This window comes from Mesocricetus auratus, unplaced genomic scaffold (assembly GCF_017639785.1).
Source record: "Mesocricetus auratus isolate SY011 unplaced genomic scaffold, BCM_Maur_2.0 Super-Scaffold_100011, whole genome shotgun sequence".
NCBI lineage: Eukaryota > Metazoa > Chordata > Mammalia > Rodentia > Cricetidae > Mesocricetus > Mesocricetus auratus.
In genome coordinates, this window is record NW_024429195.1 from 4,073,632 (window position 1) to 4,087,460 (window position 13,829).

The 13,829-nt window shown below is 40.2% G+C and overlaps 1 protein-coding gene across 1 annotated transcript in view; it reads left to right on the top strand.

The window, feature by feature from the left end:
• The window catches only part of Dhx36 (DEAH-box helicase 36), a 36,390-nt gene extending 23,398 nt beyond the window's left edge, over nucleotides 1–12,992 (top strand). The window contains exons 20-25 of the mRNA XM_005077926.4: nucleotides 4,972–5,055; nucleotides 7,315–7,414; nucleotides 7,520–7,610; nucleotides 8,828–8,948; nucleotides 9,706–9,858; nucleotides 10,297–12,992. Coding sequence (XP_005077983.1) covers nucleotides 4,972–5,055; nucleotides 7,315–7,414; nucleotides 7,520–7,610; nucleotides 8,828–8,948; nucleotides 9,706–9,858; nucleotides 10,297–10,482 — 735 coding nt within the window. The 3' untranslated portion in view covers nucleotides 10,483–12,992. The remainder of the gene's footprint in view (nucleotides 1–4,971; nucleotides 5,056–7,314; nucleotides 7,415–7,519; nucleotides 7,611–8,827; nucleotides 8,949–9,705; nucleotides 9,859–10,296) is intronic.
• The last annotated feature ends 837 nt before the right edge of the window (nucleotides 12,993–13,829 follow it).

Genomic DNA, 13,829 nt, shown 5'->3' on the forward strand with positions numbered 1-13,829 from the left:
TTGTGGAGAAATGGTTAGAATTTGTTGAACTTCCTCTGTTGTACAGGAGTTCCTTTTTTATCTTTGGGGGAAAGGCTTATGTAAACAGTAAGACTGAAGCCCAGGACCCCTTTGTCTCGTTTTCATATGCAATGTTCTTTGTGTCTTTGTCTGTTAAGACTCTGCTCTTACAGTCAGCGGTGCAGCCTTTTGATGGAATATCAAAATCATGTACATGTGTGTATAGAGTGTGTGTGTAAATACAACCTCAGGTTACATAGTTACTTGTACATACGTGATTTTTAGGACTGACCACTTGTATTGGATAAGCAATTGGGGACTTTTCACTGGGGAAGACTATTTCCCCCACTCTCCCGCGTTCCTTAGTTGCCTGTAGGTGTTGGTCTAGGGCTTGGGGACCTTTGAGATTTTACCTTTCCATGTTTCTCTGTGGGTGTCTTCCATGCTCAGTTGTTATTTAGGCAACCTTGATGAGACTTCATAGACATAGTTTCTCTGCAATTTCTAGGAGATAAAATCACACAGCAAATTTCCTCTTCTTGTGGCTCTTATAATCTTCCTCCCTCTTCTGCTATGATCTCTTAGCTGTAGATGCAGATTTTGTTTTGTAGATTTATCAGCTGGGATTGGGCGGCACACCATCTTTTGTTTTCTCCGTTGGATTGGTTGTGATTTTCTGTATTGGTCTCTGCTTACAAGAGACTTTTCTTTGATGAGACCTACACTTTGTGGGTATAAGGATAAATACTTAGAATATAGTTGGGAATTATACTGGAGAGGTGTTGTAGGTTCTCCTCTAGGACCCATGACTTCACTGGCTAGGTTTCCAGTAGCTGGCAGGCATGTTTTCCCCCTTGTGGATCAGATATTAAGTCCAGTTAGATAGCATTGGTTACAACCAAGGTCTGAATGCCGCTATCGCAACCTTAGGGATATGTGCCGTGCTGTTCATTGTTTTAGTTCACAAGCATCATAGCTGGGCAGAATTGTTGTTTACTCCTCTCCCTTGGAACGAACCTTGCATAGCACTTTGTAATGCCATGAAAGCTAGCCCTCAGGGAGGAGGCTTTCAGGCCAGAACCTGTTGCAGTCTCCTGGGTTCTGTGTCCAAAGTACATGGTTGCCTTCAGTCCCTAGAGGCCACCCAGCAATAGCCTGTCTTGAAAGTTTCTTGGGCGACCTTAACCAGTAACTCAAAGGGGTGTTTCTTATGCTCAGTATTGGGGATTTTGTTAGACTATGGCTCCTAAGGAAAACTTTTGTTTTCCCATATGGGAAATTTTATCTAGACTGTACTTGTATATGTATATGTATATGTATATGTTTACACAGGCTTGTATATATTATATGTAATTTTAGATAGAAAATAACAATTCCTTATGACCTACTGACTGTTGTTATTACTGTTATTTTACCCTCCTTTTTAAATAATACTCCAATTAAGTATACCACATATAATTTTAAATTGCAGTTTTTAATTTTTATGAGGTCTCACTTGTCAGTTGTTGGCCTCAGTTCCTGAGTAAATCGGGTCCGATTCAGAAAGTCCTTTCCAACACTTGTGTCCTGTAGGACACTGCCTGTGTTTCCTTCTAACAGTTTCAGGGTTCACATTTAAGTCTTTGATCCATTATTTGACTTATATATGTTGAATTATCCCTGTATTCCAGGGATAAAGCCAACTTGGTCATGGGGTGTAATCTTTTTTATGTGTGTCTTTATTTTGCTTGCCAGTATTTTACTGAGTATTTTTGAGACTGTTCATCAGGGATATTGACCTGTATTTTTCTTTTTGTTGTTGAATCTTTACTTGGTTTGGGCATTAGAGTGAAACTGATTTTATAGAAGGAGTTTGGGAATACTCATTGTGGTTCTGTATTTTTAATGGTTTAAGGAGACTATAGATTGTCTTTAGAAGTCTAGTAGACTTCTGCTGTGAATCCATCTCGGCCTGGACTTCTCCTGACCTGGACAGCTTTTTATTACTGGGTTTGTACATCCTCATTTGTTATGATCTGTTTAATTTTATCTTTTCAAAGAGCTATCTCTTAGATTTGTTGGTTCTTCATATTGTTTTGTTACTACTTCATTTTATAATGTTGGCTCTGATTTTTTTTTTCTTGCCATCAGTTGGAATTGGCTTTTAGTTTTTCAAACTTTGTGTTTCATCAAGTCATTTGATTGTGCTCAGATTTTTTTTTAAAGTACTCTCATAGAGCTGTAATTTTTTCTTATAGGACTGCTTTTCATGTGTCCAGAGGTTTTGTTATATTATGTTTTCATTTGATTCTAGGAAATTTTTGATTCTCTGACTCCTTCATCATTCATTTTTAAGTTTGATAACATGGTTGTCAGATAGAATTCATGAAGTTATTTCTGTATTTCTGAGTTTGTCAAGATTTGTTTCGTGTCTTAGGATGTGGTCTGTTTTAGAGAAGCTTCCATGTGCTGTTATAAGTAGAATGTACATTCTATGGTGTTTGGGTAGATCATTCATTCTGTTCAGTCCCTTATTTAATTCTGATGTTTTTCTGCTTAGTTTTTCTTTGTCCAAATAACTTATCAATTGGAAAAAGTGGGGTATTGAAATCACCTACTGGTATTGAATCGATGTTAGTCTTTGTCTTTAATTCCATTAGCATAGTTTAATATTTAAGGTTGTTATTGAAAGGTATATGTTGATTACAGTTGTTGTGTTGTTAGTTTTTGATGGTGTTGTGCTTTTTTTTGCTTTCGTGATTTCTCTTGGCTGTGCTTACTTCTCTGTCAGTCCAACAGATTTAGTCTGCTCAGTATCATTTTTTATTAGGCTGTTGATGTCGTGCAACGTTTTTCCTTCTTCAACTATGGTGATTAGCTTTGTTGGGTGTGTTAGTCTAGATTCGCTAATCTTTTAGAGCTTGGACTGTATTGCTGCTCCAGGCTCCTGACTTTCAAAGTTCCCCCTGAGAAAACAGCTGTCATTCTGAAGGGCTTCCCTTTATAAGTGAATTCCATTTTTTTCTCATGCTGCTTTCAGTACAATTTCTTTGTTCTGTATACTTAGTATTTTAACTATGATGTGCTGTAGGGATTTTCTTTGCTAGTCTTGTATATTTGGTGTTCGTGTGCTTGTTGGGTCTGTGTGGGTGTGCCTGTCCTCATTTTGGGGAAGTTTCCTTCTGTAATCTTGCTAAGGACCTGCTTTTTGCAGCTGCCCTGGGATTCTTCTCCTGAATCCTTTCCTATAGTTCCCAGGTCTGATCTTTCTGTGGTGTCACATTTCCTGCATGTTGCTTTTTGTGCTTTTAATGTTTTTTCATATCCTTTGTTTATTTGTTCTATATCCTACTTTTTGTCTTCTGGCCGCTCTGTTTTCTTCTTGATTCATTCTGCTTTTAAGGCTTTCCTTCGGGTTTGCTGGTGGGGCTATTGGGTTTTCAGTATACCTTCGGTCTGAGACGGTGTTCCCATCTATCTGTTGAATACTTTTTTTAAGTCCTGGATTGTCTTTGTCGTTTCCATCAGCCTTGTTTGTGTTTTCTTAGGAATCACTCAAGTATTCATTCTCTTTCCTTGTGTCTTTATGTTCCTTGAGTGCTTTGATATTTGTAATTATTAAATTCTGTGTCCAGGGTTCATGTAGGTAATTCTCTTGGACAAGTGGTTCTATAGGACTAGTGGATTTGAGGGACAAGATACTGCCTTGATCTTTCATATTGTGTTTTTTGTGATGAGATATAGGCATGTGGACTTCTTTTGGTGGTAATGTGTCTGATATGGGCAGAGAATGTTGAGGCAGTAAACAAGATATGAAGGTTAGCTGGGGCCTGAAGGTTGGGGCCTTAGGTGGAATTAAGTTGGGTTGACAACTGGGGACTGGGCTGGAGTGCAGGATGTGTGTCCCAGCCCAGGCCTGGAGTTTTGGTGTAGATCTGGGTGTCAGAGAAGGTGCATAGAGGGAAGAATTGGGCAGACTCACAGACTAGACCCTGGCGCATATGGGGCCTGCAGGTTGATGGTGGGTATGTCTCTCCTGGAGTCTGCAGGTTGATGGTGGGTATGTCTCTCCTGGAATCTGGAGGTTGGGGGCCACACGAAGAGTGGTCGCCAAACTAGGCCAGGGCATTGGGCCATGGCACCTGTGCTCAATCCAGGGGTTTGAGAAGGGCATGGGGGGGAGTGGCAAGGCCAGATGGGCTCACCTAGCTAGATCCTCATAAAGGGTATGCAGGATCTGGCTTGACCAGAACTCATGTAATCTGTCTTTCCCTGTTTCCTTTTCCTTCTTTAGTTTATTTATTTTTGGGGGTGGGTGATGTTGGTACACATGTTACAGCGTGTATATAGTACAGTCAGGGCAGCTTGTAATAAGAGCTCCATCTCCCCTTTCACAGTGTAGGGATGAAGGAATCTAACTCTGGTTGTCAGGCTGGGGTGCAAGCACTTACTTACTGAGCCAGCTTGCTGACAAGCCCCCCCTTCTTCTTTTAAATATTTATTTATTCATTTAGTTATTTTATGTGTATGAGTATATGTGCCTGCAGGTCAGATAGGGCATCAGGTCTCATTACAGATGGTTGTGAGCCACCGTATGACTCCTGGGATTGAACTCGGGACCTCTGGAAAACCATCCAGTGCTCTTAAACACTCAGCCCTCTTTTCTTATTCTTCTTGAGAAAACCCTGATTTTGAAATTGGAAATGTATGATAACATTGAAATTTATTTATTAGTATTCTTTTTTGATGAATACTTGATATACAATGGAAAGATTTTGTGTAAAATACACAGTATGTTACGCCAGTAGCATTGTTGGGTACTGGGATGGTAAAGAACTTGGGACCTTTTGTCACGTGTTTAAAAGTTCTTTGACATTTTGCAGAGAACATGGCACATGAGTGAATTAAACTGTTAGTAAAGGTGGAAACTGCTGAGCAGTCTTTGGTGTGGAGCACTGTGTGAGTGAGTTTTGTCATTTCTTTGTCCAATAGGGTTGGGAGGAAGCGAAGCGGCGTGGTTTCAGACATGAGAAAGACTACTGCTGGGAGTACTTTCTGTCTTCAAACACGCTGCAGGTAATACTGGAAGATTTGCACTAGTCATGTGTACTAGATTAGTACATATGCTTCCACTTTGTCCAGTTATATCTGTCGTAAAATTAGCTACATACAAAGACTATATGTGTGTGTCAAGAAATTAACATTGTAATAAAAAAATGTCCAGTTATCAGCAGAATGAAAAATGATAGGACAACAATGGCCCAAAAATACGAAGGAAATAGTATATTTCAATAGAAATACCTTAGCAACTGTTTCATAGTACAGGGTTACTGAAAAGATGATTCACTCAGCAAAACAAAGAAAAGAAGACAAGATGGTAAGAGTGAACTTTAAGGGGGTGGGGACTAGGGGCTGCTAATAAACCAAACTAAAGACCAACGAGCACAACAAAACAGACACTTATAGAAAGCTGATTATAGGTATAAAGGTAAGCTCTGGGCTTTCGTGATATGGATGCAGCTGGAAACCATAAAATTCAAGTGATAACTAATATTAAGGACCAGACTGGTCATCGGCTCAGTGGGTCTCACTGCCTAGGAATCTTGTAGGGGAGACTCACCCAGGCTCTTCTCAGTGACCGTCCTCTGAGATGGAGAAATGAAAGGTGCTTTGTTATGGAAAGATGGCTAACTCCAGGTTACTTGTCAAGTGCATGACAAAGGACAGGCACCCAAGAACTGCTCTTCTCTGAGTTCCCGAATACAGTCACTGAAGAGGAATCAGTGAAGATTTTACCAGTGGAGCTGCATCCCAGGATTGACAGTGTTGGAATTGTTTAGCTATAAAAGGAACACTCGGTCGTGAAGGAGCTACACAGTGGGACTGTAGGCAAAGGTGATTTCCCTGAAATTAGAATGCTGAGATGACCAGGAGGATGGGGCTGCTATCTGTCATGCGCTTTTAGAAGAGGACTTATACGAGGAAACAAGCTACATCTTTTGCTACAAGAAACACTTGCATGTAACCAGTTTTATGTATTATAATCTCTTTGTTAACCCTGAAGGAATTCTTAGAAAACATTTCTATGCTTGTAAAACAGATTCATTGGGATCATTCATTTTCATTTCTGTGGAACTTCTTGAATTTGAACAAACGTTAGTTCCACTTTATAAAAATTTGTTTTTGAATGGTCTTGCTTGTAGCTGAGCTGTCCTGGGGCTCCTAGTTCTTCTGTCTCAGCCTCGCAGATGCTTTAGATTACAGATTTGTACCACAGTGCTTGGATGAAAACAGCTTTATGATTTTGAAGGCCAATCTCAAGGTGGAGGTGGTGCAGCACACCTGTAATCCCAGCACTCAGGAGGTAAAGACACGGAGACGATCAGGAACTCAGGGCCAGCCTCAGATACTCAATGTGAGGCCACCCTGGGCTATATGAAATTCTGCTTCAAAAACCCAGTTAACAAAAGTAAGAAACAAAACAAATCAGATCTCATCTTAAGTATGCTTCTTTCTGGTTCCCCCTTTGGTGTGTATGCATAGTGAATGTGTACAGTATTACCAATTATGCAGATAACCAAGGTGGGGAACACTTTTCTTTCGCTATCCTGAGCCTGCCATCATTTCTGCTTAACTCATGGTTTCTCTTAAGAAACATACTCTTGTGCCAGTATGTTAACAGTAGCTAATCTTGGAATTGCTTTGGTTTTTTTGTTGTTTCTTCTTGTTTTTAACAACAGAGTAAAGAGCAGTTCCAAAACTCATGTGTCTTGAAAAGTGGATTAATTTTTAAACATTAGTGGTTGTTCCCCTTATACAGTTTTTCTTGTCACCCCCCCAACCAAATAATAATTTAGGCTGCAGGCTATGTATCTTCAAAAGCACTCATCTCTGTTATTAGAGTACAAAAGCAGCAACAAAGAATAGACAGAATGTAGTTGTGTTCTAATAAAATTTATTTACACAAAGTGGTTTTTGTGCTTTACCAGCTCTCTCCTTAAATGATCACATTTAAGAGCTGAGGTGGAAAGAGCTCAACAGTTAAAAGTTCTTGCTGCAGAGGACCCAAGTTGGTTTCCAGAACATGTGTTGTGGCTCTTAACTACGGTAGCTCCAGCTGTAAGTCAGTCTGAAGCTTTAGGGCCTCCACAGGCACTGGGACTCACATGGAATACACACATACATATAATTAAGAAGAAATCTGTCTTAAATGCATCACATTTGTGTGCCAGTGTTTTTGTGAGGCAGGAGAAGCTGAAAGCTAAACTGAGGTGCATGTGATTCACAGGCTTTGTGCGTGAAGACTTTCTATCTCTTGTTACCACTACCCTCTAGATGCTGCATAACATGAAGGGACAGTTTGCTGAGCATCTTCTTGGAGCTGGATTTGTAAGCAGTAGAAGTCCTAAGGATCCAAAAGCTAATATAAATTCAGGTAAAGCAGCACACGCATGCGCACATGTGCGCACACGCCAGCAGTGTAAGTCACTGTCTCAGTGGTTCACTTTTCTCCCTCCCTCTTCTTTCCTATTCCCAATAGATAATGAGAAGATAATTAAAGCTGTCATCTGTGCTGGTTTATATCCCAAAGTTGCTAAAATCCGACTAAATTTGGGTAAAAAAAGAAAAATGTAAGCATTGAAGATTGTTATGACTACTTGCAGCTCTGAAATATATTTTCAGCTTATGGTGCTGGAATTTTTTGCATGTCTGATGATTTAGATGCATAGGGATGATTGCGCATAGGAAATTGTCCCTCATAACACAGATTTAGTCACTTGTCTGATACGCATTTACAAAGCAAGTTAGAAAACATGGAACTTCTATAAACGTTAAAGACTGACCAAGCAGTGTGAGAGACAATGCCAGAGGAGAAATTGACTAGACTAGATTTTGCTCAGTGTGTGTGTGCGCATGCGCACATTTTTGTTTTCCTCTTCCTTGTAAAACAGGATATTTTGTTACACGGATTTGAATAAAACTGTAATTTCACTCTTTAGAGAAGTGGAACCTATGTCCACATAGCCTTAGTACCAGTTGGAGATAAGTGAGGAATTTTTCTGCTTCATAGTTCCCCGATTTATGATAGTGACGGATTAGTAGGCAGGCACTTGTTGCCAAGCCTGACATCCTGAGTTCTGTACCCCATCCCTGAAACTAACATGGCAAAGGGAGAGAGTGGTCCTAGTTGTCACCTCACCATCACACGTGACTCCTTCCCCACACAAGATAAATCACTGTAATAAAAAGGAAAACTCTCCAAGAATCCAAAGCATATCCATTCCAAATATAGGTATTTTGAAATTGAGAAATTTGAGTGAATGGAAAACACTTGAAAACATGTTAAAGGGGCTGAAGAGGTGGCTCAGCAGTTAGAGCACTGTCTGTTCTTCCGTATGACCTAGGGTCTGTTCCCAGCACCCACACGGCCACTCACTTCTGCCTGTAGCTCCAGTCTTAGAGATCCGGTGTCCTCTTCTGGCCTCTATGGGTACTAAGCACACATGTGCTGCACACATACACATGCAGCAAAAACTCTCATACACAAGTGAAAGAAATTTAAAAATCAGTCTTAGCAGAATTCTCTTCAAAAGTATTTTAATTGTTAATTTTGTGTTTTTCTGGGAAAGCTTTTAGTTGATTATTTCACAGTTGCTATATAGGTTGAGGGTGCTGGTCCTAGTGAAGTGTAGACTGTTCTCTCAGAATAATCTCCCTAATCACTCCACATGCTTCCTTTTTGCCCTTCGTAAGCTACCTATTATTTTTTCAAAATAATTTTTTATAGTAATTAGGGGGGAAAAGATCCCTTAAGACACTTATTAACTGTATTGTAACTTTTTTACAGGGTAAAAGTCCACACAAAATGTGACGGTCTGGTTTCTATCCACCCGAAGTCTGTCAATGTGGAGCAGACTGACTTCCACTACAACTGGCTCATCTACCACCTGAAGATGAGGACAAGCAGTGTGAGTGGACACTTAACATAACTGTAAACCTGGATGTCCTCATCACAGCTTTATAATTCTATACTTTAGACATTCTATTTTTGGGCCCGGCGGAGGTGACGCACACCTTTAATCTCAGCATTTGGGAGGCAGAGGCAGGTGGATCTCTGTGAGTTTGAAGCCAACCTGGTCTACAAAGAGAGTTCCAGGACAGGCTCCAAAGCAATACAGAGAAACTCTGCCTCAAAAAACCAAAAACAAAAAATTCTATTTTTTTCTGAGATAAATTATAGGTTTTTTTCTATAATTGATGTGTTTTTTTGTACATTTCATCAAGCAATTAGTTACTTGATGTGGGTGGTTTTTCTTGAGAACCTGCTTTCAAGAAGTGCTATCAGGAGTTTGCACTGTGTAAAGATTTCTTGGTATGACCATATCCTTCTACATAATAAGTTTAGTAGTGTTCAGAATAGTAAGTGGGATTCTATTTTTTATGTGTTGATATATCAGATAAAATACCTTTAGCTTTATTGATGTTCATTAGTTTTGACATTCAGAACATATTCAAGGGAAATCATATACTTTAGAACAGAAATATAAAATCTCTAGGAATTAAGAATGGTTCGCTTAAAATGTTATTTCTTCGAAATTAATCTTCAGAGTCACATTAGTGAGCTAATGCATATTTTGGAAAGATCAGTGTCTGGGACATTGAGTTGATGTGGTGGCAGTCCTTCCCTGCTTACTCATCACTTACTTACCTCTAATCTCTTTACAGATTTACTTGTACGACTGTACAGAAGTTTCACCATACTGCCTGCTGTTCTTTGGGGGAGATATTTCTATCCAGAAAGACAATGGCCAGGAAGTTATTGCTGTGGATGAATGGATTGTGTTTCAGTCCCCAGAAAGAATTGCCCATCTTGTTAAGGTGATTGATACTAATGGTTGTCTGCAAGTTTGCATGCAAGTGAAAATGTGGTCTTGGGGCCACAGATGACTGGCTCAGCATGTAAATCAGCTGAGCCCAGACCCAAAGTGCTGCATTGTCCTCGGAGCACACATCATGGCCCGAGATAAATAAATGATTTTTAAAAGAATGTTTTTGCTCTATTGCAAGATACTCAGTAGTACTGACCAATTTTAGTTTTCCAAATTCTTTCCGATGTAGTAATATAATCTTCCAAAGACTTCCAAGGATTAAAGTTTGAGTCTTTTAACCATACTTTTAGTTGGTTGCACTGCGGGTATTTTACTCTTCTTCCTAATAGCTTAGGAAAATCCTTTTCACCACTAAAGTCACATTTGTGTTTGACAGTCTCTAAAGTTCATCATCCCTGATGAGCATGTTTGCTTCTTTCAACCTTAGGGGCTAAGGAAAGAACTGGACAGCCTTTTGCAAGAGAAGATTGAGCGCCCTCATCCAGTAGACTGGAACGATACTAAGTCCAGAGACTGCGCGGTACTGTCCGCTATTCTAGACTTGATCAAAACACAGGAAAAGGCCGTCCCGAGGAACTTGCCACCACGGTCACAGGAGGGATATTACAGCTGACAGCTCTCCATGATGGCCTGGAACTCATCCTGACGCCCATGTTTCTCGCTCTCTTTTTTTGTTTTGTTTTTAGTTTTTGTCAAAATGTCAAGCCTTGGGTTATGAATCACTTTTTGTGTAAGATAGAAATTTTCAGTGGGTAGTAAAGAGTTATGTGCATGTTTAAACAGTGTCGTCAAAGCTCCTGTAAAGACACTGGGAAAAGCAGTATGCTCTCTGATCACATACTCTGTTGTAGAGATGTCCACGCTCTGGGAGAATTCTTCTTCCATGTATTACATGTTGTAACATTGAGAAAGTCCTTTATGCTATTATGCAAAATTAATTTTCTGTCCATAGTGACTGTCTAGAGACAGTAAAAATAGAATGTTTGGCCAAAAAGTAGTGTGAAGTAAGAATTTGAATACAACCACATTTTTTTAAATGAACTTCTATTATGAGTAAATTTGTTGTAATAAAGCCCAGTATTTAATAAAATGTACAATGTGTAAATCTCAGCTAACTTCTTGGTTTGTTTTCTAAGGTTCTGCTTATCACTAATTTCACTTAGTTGCTCTTTTTGTTTTGTTTTTTAACTTTTTAAAAGTGTTCTTATACCACCTTACTGTCCTGTGTAGCACAGTGTAGCAACCGAGCACATGTCTGGATGTGACGGGGGTTCTGTCCCGGCTCAGACTCTTCCTTAGCTGAAGGACAGGTGAAGGTTGTCAGGAATAGACATGCTAATGTGTGTAGAGGACCCCACACTAGTGTCTGATGCAGAGAATCCCTAGGCTTTGCTACTGTTGTCCATGAAATAGATTTAACATCTAGTAATCTCCCATTTATTTTTTATACTGGTGATCCTGGAGATGATTCAGCCAAGGGCCTCACGCACGATAGACAAAGTGCTGGATTACTGAGCCGCATCCCCAGCCTATAAAACACCACTCCTATGCATCTTTACACTCTTGATGGGGTCTGACAGAGCGTGCTGTTCCTGGCTTGTTAGAGTGACCAGGTTTTTACTGCTCCAACGCACTTCTTGGTTTCTTGTTGGAGCCCCTAACACTGGCTTAGTGCTGTTGTTTTTCTCATTGTAAGATACTGGAATTTGGTCCTATTTCCCTCAAAAATGATGAGATGACCAGGGTACGTGCACACTATGGCCATGGATTTGCTGACTGCACTGGTTCAGCTGCTGCTCCCATGTCTGAGTGTATGTCACCTGGCGCTGTGTACAAAGATTTGAGACTACGCTGTCCTAAATTTGTTCTTGTGGATTGTCTCACCAAAAGTACGTCTTTCCCTGAACTCACGGATGGTAATAGTTACGTCAGTTCTACAGCATATTAGTTTTGCCCCTCAAGTCAAGGTGTGTTTCAAGCCAGTATTGAATCTTCACAGCAACGGAAGCATGCTTCAGAACTGTTTCCGGGTGAGCAACTCACAAAGATGAGTGTGGAGTTTCTACCGCTCGTCGACGTGTCTGCCACAGCCAGGCAGAGTAGAAGGTGAGCTGCAGGCGCTCTGAAGACCCTGCTGACACTCTAGGACTGCTAACGGACAACGCATCCCAGGCCCCAAAGTGATGTGTTCTATAGTGGTCTTAAAAAATAGGTCACCAAGAAGGAAAGCCTGTGTGTTTTCTCACTTTGTACACCAGAGAATAAGTCAGAAAAAAAACAAAAACCCTGGAACTTGCTAGAAGAAATGAAATTACGGCTGCATACTGCTCTGAGAGCATATCATGCCTTCCTAGTTAACTGGGAAAAAAGCTCTAGATAATTTTAAGTCAATCGCAACTGTGTTTTGCTGCATTGGTAAAAACAAAGTCTACTTTAAAATTATTTCAGTATCTGCGCACCCAGACTAAGTAAATGATGGCGTATTTCCCCTCATTCTCAGCACTGTGATTGTATTTATTCTTAAGTGACTATAATTATGTTATATATCCATATATTTGTAATAATCCTTTTTGTTAAACAGCATTTTTCTGATTTTTAAAAAAAAATGTTGACTGGAGAATATTTGAAAAATGTATCCAGCAAAGGTCATGTTACCATTGTTAGTTTTTGATATATTTCCATACCTTCTTTAAGCTTTAGGGCATTGCAGATAATTAACCAATTTAAGAGTATAGTCTCAGTGTATTTTATCTTCTGTATAAGACGATGCGGCCAACCCCGCCTTGATGAAGAACATTACCATCAACGTGAAATTTCCCCTTGTCGCTTTTGCAGGCAACGTTGTCCTTACCGTGCTTCTGCCCTGCGGCCCCCAGTGACCATCAGTGGTTTTCGCCTTTCCTAGGATTTCCAATAATGGCGTCACACAGTCTGTGCGACCACCCTCTTTCACTTCATATAAGGCAGCAAGATAACATATGTATACTTCCTGTACCTATTACTGATTTTTACTGTTTAGTATTCTCCCTTATGATTATGTGATTGTATCCATTTACCGCTTGGCGGTCATTTCACGCGTTTTCAGCGTTTTTGCTGGTAATGAATAAAGCTGCTCTAAATGTGTGCACAGTTGTCATGCGATTCTGTGTTTTCCCCACCTGCTGTGTAAATATCCTGGATTAAGATGGTTGCATCAGATGGTAAAGTGTGTCTTCTTTTTTTAAGACTTTTATTTTGATTCATGTGTATATATATGCGCCTATGTGCTGATGTAAGCTTGTATGCATCCCATGTATGCAAATATCCTTGGCTGCTGAAATATCCTTGGAGCTGAAACCACAGTTATTGTGAGATGCCATGTGGGTGCTGGGAACTGAACTCTGGTCTTCTGTAAGGGCTCTTAACCCTTACTCAGATAACTGAGTCATCTCTCCAGCTGCCTGCTACAGTGTGTCTCTAAGAAACGACGAACCTTCCCTCGGGTGGCTATTGCCACTTCTGCTTGCTTTATGTCTTGTTTGTACTTGTTTTCCATTGGTTTTTAGTGTGATTTTTTTTCACATTGAGTCAAGTGGTCTATTTCATTTTTGCTCCTATGATTAGCAATGGGCATCTTTCCATGTGCGTAGTTGCTTCTTTGCCTTTTCCATGGAGTGTTTTGCTTCTTCACCTCACATCAAATGATGGGTTTTAAAGTACTCCTGTGTAGGGAGAGGATTAGTCACTTTAGACAGGTATGCTATTAGTGCTTGTTTCTTGACCTTAGAAACGGTCCTATGTGCCAGGAGGAAATGGCACCAACCATAAGGGCCTGAGAACATAACTGGGTGTTGAGAACACCGTGAGAGTGACTGCTTGGAAGTATCCCGCAACCAGTCTGCACTGTGAAAGGGGTCCAGCCAGCCCTGCTGGGTGAGGGAACGGACGTCTTCTCAACTGACTTTCTAGTTCTTAAAATTG